The sequence below is a fragment of the Bison bison genome, unplaced genomic scaffold, assembly GCF_000754665.1.
Source record: "Bison bison bison isolate TAMUID 2011002044 unplaced genomic scaffold, Bison_UMD1.0 scf7180017864309, whole genome shotgun sequence".
Taxonomy (NCBI): Eukaryota; Metazoa; Chordata; class Mammalia; order Artiodactyla; family Bovidae; genus Bison; species Bison bison.
The window spans coordinates 2,415,233-2,423,070 of record NW_011494881.1 but is presented as its reverse complement, the minus strand read 5'-3'; the positions used below and the strand labels follow the sequence as shown (position 1 = coordinate 2,423,070).

The 7,838-nt window shown below is 36.3% G+C and overlaps 1 protein-coding gene across 3 annotated transcripts in view; it reads left to right on the top strand.

Moving 5' to 3' along the window:
• HERC4 (HECT and RLD domain containing E3 ubiquitin protein ligase 4) overlaps positions 1–7,838 on the top strand; it is a 127,980-nt gene that overhangs the window by 117,133 nt on the left and 3,009 nt on the right. For all 3 annotated transcript variants that reach the window (XM_010852154.1, XM_010852153.1, XM_010852155.1), the window contains 2 exons: positions 1,561–1,643; positions 5,416–5,599. In XM_010852154.1, coding sequence (XP_010850456.1) covers positions 1,561–1,643; positions 5,416–5,599 — 267 coding nt within the window. The remainder of the gene's footprint in view (positions 1–1,560; positions 1,644–5,415; positions 5,600–7,838) is intronic.

Below are 7,838 nucleotides of genomic sequence, written 5' to 3'. Positions count from 1 at the left end.
CCCTCAAACTGTCCTCTTTGTGTTTTTACAGTCAAAGCTGACAAAAGATACCATATTCTTGTATCACACAGTTTGCCAAAAAAATTATGTGCCTCCTCAAAAATGTTTGTCCATTCTTTGGTCATTTTAAGAATTGTCACATAGTGCAGTTACAAGAAAATTTGATAGGTTTAAAGGGAAATAGGTTAATTTCTTTTAGTAATGTTTAACTTTTTCCAAGAAAAAGTCCTCCTTGAATTCATATTTACTGTGAAATTTTAGTTCTCCTTTTCAGTTGGTGCACTTAATAACCCTATCAGTTTTCTTTGGATCTTTACTGATCATCTCAATTGACTGAAGCATTGAATTCTAAGCTTTATCAGTCATCAAGTGGGTGACTATTTAGTAAGATCTATGCTAATTCAAATATTGCTTCCCACTGTCAGTTCTTCCCAGACATACTCAGCGGCTCTTTGCTACTTATGGAGTAATAGCTTTAGAATGGGCTTCAGATCGTTTGTAATCTGGCTTTCTAACTTCCATTGTATCCTCCCATTCATACTAAGTTTTGTCATGTCTCACAGTATTCTTTTATATGCCACACCTTCCCTGTTTTTTAGGGGCATGCATTTTTTTGATATTTGGTCTGTCTATCCTTTTGTTCAATCCCTGTCCTTAGTCAGAAATTCTGTCCTCTCCTAATCTTTCAGAGCCTTATTCATCCTTTTAGATGCTTTTCAAATGACATTTCTTCCTCAAGGTTTTTTATACTTTCTCTGTTTAGAAGTAAGCTTGCTTTCTTCCATGGTCTGATAGTATTTTGTTCATGTCTCTATTATAGCATTTATTTTACTATAATAATGAGTTGTTTACATATCACATTTATCCTTCTTTATTGGGTAGCAAATTCCAGAGCAGGGATTTATTCATCTTTTATCATCCCATTCCTAGTATAGTGTTTTATAAACAGGTACTAAAAAAATGTTAATAGAAGAGAGGAATATTCCCAAAAAAAGGGAATAGGAAGAGAAAAGATGCAGAGGTGGGAATGAAAACATATATAGGAAAATGAGCACACTAGTAAGGGAAATAAGAAATTTCAAAATAAATGACTCTTTATAAACCAAATTAATGGCAAACTGGAAGAACCACCTGTAGTTAAAATGCAGCAAGAAGGAATACCAGAGTGGCAGCTGTCATGCGGGAAGAATGCATAGCTATTCTAAAGTTGAATGCATTCTGACTTGGAGTCTATCACTTGTCCAAGGAAAACATCCTTCCTAATATTTTACTCCTGTAGTGACCCTTCTGAAGTTTTACGTGGGATAATTACTCAATTTCCTGTTAACCAAAAGCTTGTTAATTTGTAATTAGTCAACGTAGGATTTCAAACTGCTAGAGAAGATGAAAATTTCTAGCTGTGGCTTCATGCAGAATTCACAAATAAGCTTATGCTACCAGAATTTTACTTCAAACTTATTATTTCTTATATTTAATGAGAGAAAGGTAGATTATAATAGGTTATTAAAATAATAAGTTTTGAGTCTGACATTGACTTTTTTTAAAAATTTAAATTAATAGATCACAGTTGAAAACTTTGGTGCAACAGAAGTGAAAGAACTGGTTCTAAATGGTGCAGACACAGCTGTTAACAAACAAAATCGGTAAGTGACTTATAGCAGCATCAGTGGTAGTAATAAGATTCAGTAGGCATTTTCTTCTGTATTTAGAAATATGTCACAGTCTTAAGTTTTTACTCAGATAAATTTACTCTTTGAATGGTGAGGACGTAATCAATCTTCCTTTTGCTCCTGTTAAGACATGAATAAAGGGACAAAAAGATCATTACCAACAAGAACAAAGGGAAGAAAGAGGAGACGACAACAGACACATTTTCGGAAGCTAGAAACCAATGGTACCAAACTTCAGCCAGACAGAAGAAGCTGCAGCACAAGATGGACTAGGAGCCATGAAGGCGGACAGTTCATATTGCAGCACAATAGTTCAGGCATGGAGAATAAAAAAATAGGTTAAAAAGTGTATGGATTTTAAGGGGAAACTGGAAACAGAGTGATTGGCTGTTATAAGAAGCAGTTAGAGACCCATTTCCCATAGAGCACGTGTGGCCTAGGAACTTTCCCTCTCCAGCTGGGCAGACTGGAGCTTGACTGATCAGACTAAAGGAACTGTGGATTTGAGGACAGTTAGGCAAAGCACTGAAATGAAACATGAAGATTAAGTGAAAGTCTACAGCTCTCTCCTCCTTGACACTGTGTATTGGAAGATTCTTCTCTGGGAAAACTGCCTAACTTTTAAATGTAAATGAATAATGAAAGAACGGTAGACATTTCAGAAAAGACCAAAACGGTAACAGAAACAGAAACAGTGTAGGATGAAGAAACGTCAATAAAAATTGAAATCAGTATGCTCAAACTGGTAAGAGTAGCATCCATGAGGATAATATTAAAAACTGGAAAAACTTCATTGGAAGAAATGGAATGAATGAAATTTGTCAAATGGTACCCTGCAGAATTTCCAGAACTGAATGACATGCCTTTTAAGAATGACAGCATGGAAGCGGAAATATAAAACATAATACAAGGCAAAATTACATGAAATTTCACAACCTGAAAAGAAACGAACCCTGAAACCTTTGGGGGGGCGGCGGGGAATAGCAGACCATACACAAAGAATTAAGAATCAAAATAATATCAGATTCATAAAGATTAACACTGAAGTTAGGAGATCAACATTCTGGGAGAAAATTATTTTAAACATAGAGTTCTATATTGAAACTATCAAGTATGTGGTTCAGTTCCGTTCAGTTGTGCAGTCGTATCCGACTCTTTGCAACTCCATGGACTGCAGCACGCCAGGCTTCCCTGTCCATCACCAACCCCCGGAGTTTATTCAAACTCATGTCCATTGAGTCAGTGATGCCATCCGGCCATCTCATCCTCTGTTGTCCCCTTCTCCTGCCTTCAATCTTTTCCAGCATCAGGGTCTTTTCAAATGAGTCAGCTCTTCGCATCAGTTGGCCAAAGTATTGGAGTTTCAGCTTCAACATCAGTCCTTCCAGTAAACATTCAGGACTGATTTCCTTTAGGATGGACTGGTTGGATCTCTTTGCAGTCGAAGGGAGTCTCAAGAGAGTCTTCTCCAACACCACAGTTCAAATGCATCAATTCTTTGGCACTCAGCATTTTTGATAGTCCAACTCTCATATCCATACATACAAGTATATAAAAATGTTTTTATACATGCAGAGTCTCAGAGAATTTACTTCCAATGCAATTTTCTCAAGAAGTTACTAGAGGATATGTCCTACCAAAACAAGGAATTGAACCAAGAATGAGGAAAAAGGGATCAAAAAAAAAGATGAGAGGCAAAGAGAAACAGTGATATGTACAAGATTTAGAAATAACAATCAATCTGCCTTAGATAAGGAAGATGGAGGATTCCAGGAGGAATGTCTTCAGGAAAAAAATGCAACCTAGTATATTTGAGTGAATCTAAAGGAGATTGACGTTTCTGTTGAAGTTGGGGATGAGGTAGCAACCTGAGGGACACAAAAATTCTTCAGAAAAGTAATTGTAGAACACTCCTTAACTTAGTATTTATAGTCATAAAAATGTTAACAATGAATATTGAACCAATATTCAGTATTCAGTTCACCAGATAATATTAATAATTGTAGATCAAGGAATAACAGAACTCTGTTGAAGTTTGAAGGTAGATACCAGAAGGAACGACAGAGTTAACAAATAGTTTTCTTCAAATTGCCAGAGACTTGATCCAGGTGATTATAATCCTGATTCTGTTACTTAGAAGCTGTGTAACTTTAGGTTAATAAGTTGGTGTCTCCATGCCTCAAGTCTCTTTTTCTGTAAGGTGAGATGATATATTATACCTACTTCATGGGGTTATTTTGAGGATTAAATGAGGCGATAATTTAAAAATGCTTAGAATAGTACCTAGCACGTGTATGTGCTCAGTAAATGTTGGCTGTTAGGACTATACATTTGACATTTTAAAATGTATGTTATTTCTTTGGTAAAAACAAAGCTGTTTTTAAAATAATGTGGAAATATTTTAGGTCTTTCTACTTTAAAAAAAAACTACTCGTTTTGAAAAGCTTTGACTATGGTATAGAAAGATATTTTTTCAGCTTTTCAAGTTCCTATTGTTGCACTAATTCTTTAAGTTTCTAACAAATATTATTTCACATAGATTATTTAGTTTAGAAGTAATTTAAAGAATTTTGATCTTTTTACCACCAGTCCGAGTTGCATAATGAAAGTGTGGAATGCAAAAATGTTAGCACATAAAACAATTTAGTCTTTTGTACTTAGGAGACTTAACTGTTAGCAGTATAAATTTGACTTTCTAATAGTTGAGTTATAAAATTATGCCTTATGAAATTACCTGTTTCTTCTTAGAAGAACCTTATGCTGATAAGCATATGCTATTGATTTTTCCTTAGGGCCACCTATTTTATTTTATAATGGCCCCCTTTAACCTTTTTTCCTCTTTGTAAAGTGAGTTTGGAATTATTCTAAAATTTGCTGAAGTGGTTATCTGTAGATGACTAAATTTACCAGTATTCCCATTTATAGAAGCATCCTTTTTAATTTGGATCACAAGAGTGTAAAATATTGAAATCCTCTAGCACACATTCTGATTATCAGCTTAACCAGGTAGCTGCATAAAGTGTTTGTGGCCAGAAGAACAAGTGGGAATAAAACTAGTTCTAATTACTGAGTAAAGGGTTTTCTTTTTTCATGACTGTTTCCTTTTGTATCATAACAGGGAGAAAAGCATCAGCAGTGTTCATCTGTATGTGTATTTATATGTATGTACACATACACTTGAGCAGAAACTTCACTTGTAGTTTTTAATGGTTATCCTGAAAGAATACTTAATGCCCCTCTTGGGTTTTTAATTTTTTAAATAAATTGGTTCATCAGATTCCTTTGAAACCCAAGGAAAAGCAGACTGTACAATCTGTGAAACAGTCTTAATCCCAAAGTTCTCTCTCTTTATTAAAAATTCCTTATTTTAGCATTATACTTTTTAGGGACGTATTAGAGTGATACATATAAATTCTCAATAATTTGTGAATTATTTAAAAATATTTTTGATAGCCATTTGCATCAATATTCTTCCCATTAGGACATCTTTCACTTAGAAGTAAGCTAAGAATGGCTGTGAATGAGAGGTTGTCTACATGCCTCCTAGATGTACCAGATTTTTATATAGAAAGAATAATAGACTTCTTCATAAAGATTTTGTCTTTTGAATCCTACTCATACTTTCTCGGTTTTGTACGTAAATTGCAAAAAGTACAGTAACACTCAGAGGTTTAGTAAGACTGTAATACATATTATCTGTAAATTTTTTTTTATATTTTGTGCATGTATGCTTTTTCATTTCTAGACAAGAGTTTGTTGATGCTTATGTGGATTACATATTCAATAAATCAGTGGCTTCCTTATTTGATGCTTTTCATGCGGGCTTTCATAAGGTCTGTGGAGGAAAAGTCCTTCAGCTCTTTCAGCCTAATGAACTACAAGCAATGGTTATTGGAAACACAAATTATGATTGGAAGGAATTGGAAAAGGTAGGGGAAAACAAATCTATGATATTGTTTAGATGGAAAAGCAAAAGGAAAACATAACTTGTTGATGGTTATATCTCTGGTATTGATGGTATTCATGTCATGTTATGTGTATTTGACTACAAGTTTTTTAAAATAATGCTGCTGCTAAGTCACTTCAGTCGTGTCGGACTCTGTGTGACCCTGTAGACGGCAGCTCACCAGGCTCCCCCGTCCCTGGGATTCTCCAGGCAAGAACACTGGAGTGGGTTGCCATTTCCTTCAATGCATGAAAGTGAAAAGTGAAAGTGAAGTCGCTCTGTCGTGTCCGACTCCTAGCGTACCCATGGACTGCAGCCCACCAGGCTCCTCCGTCCATGGGATTTTCCAGGCAAGAGTACTGGAGTGGGGTGCCATTGCTATTGTGCATTAAAACTGAATGCACTATTGATACGTTCAACACCTGAGTGAAAGAAGTCAGTCTCAGAGAATTATATACCGTATGATTAAGCCAAGCACTGTGTTGGACAGGGGCTAGGGATGAGGAGGGAGTGTGACTGCAGAGGGGCAACATGAGAGTTCTTTAGGGTGACAGAATTGTTGACTGTCCTGGCTCTAGTGGTGGTTTATCTGTATACGTGGTTTAAAACTTGTAGAACTGTACGCACATAAATGTCAATTTTACTGTGTAACAATTTAAGGAAAAAAAATTTTAATTACACAAAAAAAATAGGACTTCTGATTAAGCATAGTGGAATAAACATTTTTCTCTGCTCCCTCCCAAATCTCATTAGAATTACAGTAAAGGACTAAGCATAGGACTAACCCCTCCCCCAAAACACAGTGAGCACGAGAAAGTACAGCTTTGGAAGATGGAAAATAGGTGGATGAGTGACTTAGAACAAAGAAAATTGAATTCTGAGCCTCCAGAGGACGAGATTCGTCAAGAGGCAGCCTGTCACATTGTAGAATTTGTGCAAGTCACAGAAATTAGCACGTCATGTTACCAGGGCTACCGGGTTGGACTGAAAGCAATACAGTTGCTTCAAAACTAATTTAAGGAATTACTAGCCCTCTCATATCCCCTTTCCTGCCTGGCAAAATAGAACCCTGGAGAGAGGCTCTAGAATCTGGGAAAGCATGTAGAACTGAGGCTGGCACTCAGAAACTGGCAGCCAGGCTTGAATCCTCCAGGAAGGAGATTGAAGATTTCTTTCAGGAGGTAAATTAATTTGCTAAACAGAAGAAAGATGACTTTAAGAATCATTACCCCTCAGATCCTACAAGATTTATCCTTCTTGCCTCATCTTTCATTCCTCCTCTCTCACTCTGCTTCAGCCCTACTGGCTTCTTAGCTGGGCCTAGAACCCTCCAGAAACACTTTAGCCCTGTGGCCTTTTTGTTTTCTGTGCCTAGAATTCTTTTCACCTTGATAATTTCAAATGTGTCTTGTCTCATTTCCTTTATGTCTTTATATCTTTTTAGAGATCTTCATTGGCTAACCCACTAAAAATTGCATATGTACACATACATACCCCCTATTTTCCTTCTTTCTTCTCTAAATGTGACTAAATAAAATTTTACTTAATTGTCTTTACTGTCTGCTCCCCTTACCCCCACTCACTGTCAGCACTATAACGGCAGGATTTTTGTCTCTTAGTTCACTGCTGTCAGGATTTTTGTCTATTTGTTCACTGCTGTGTTCCCAGACCCTAGAAGGGCATTCAGCAAATACTTAAAACCTTGTCTGAAGTTATAACTGATAAAAGTATTCATTCAGCAAGAGGACATTTTTTAAAGGTATATTTTAGTGTACTTAGTATACTTAGTTTCTTCCACTGATCTGATTCATTATAATTTCACTAATTATGATTTGTGACTTCAGATGTTCTTCATCACGACTGTGCACATTTCCCCAGTACCATCTTGTGGCTTAAAAAAAGGAAAAAAGAAAAAAACTAGCCAACCACCTTTCATTTCCCCACTAACATACTCAGTCTTCAATTCAAACAGGTTAATACTTAAGCTGATTGCTAGAATTCAAGCCATTATCTCCAAATCTCTTTGTAAATTAACATATACGTTGTGGATTTCTCGAGTTCAGTCATTGATATAATCATGGCTACAAATAGAGTTCCAAATTCAAGAACCTAAAAATAAATCTTTACTGAGCCTCTACTGGATGCCTGCTGCTAAGTCACTTCAGTCGTGTCCGACTCTGTGCGACGGTAGCCCACCAGGCTTCCCCATCCCTGTGAGTCTC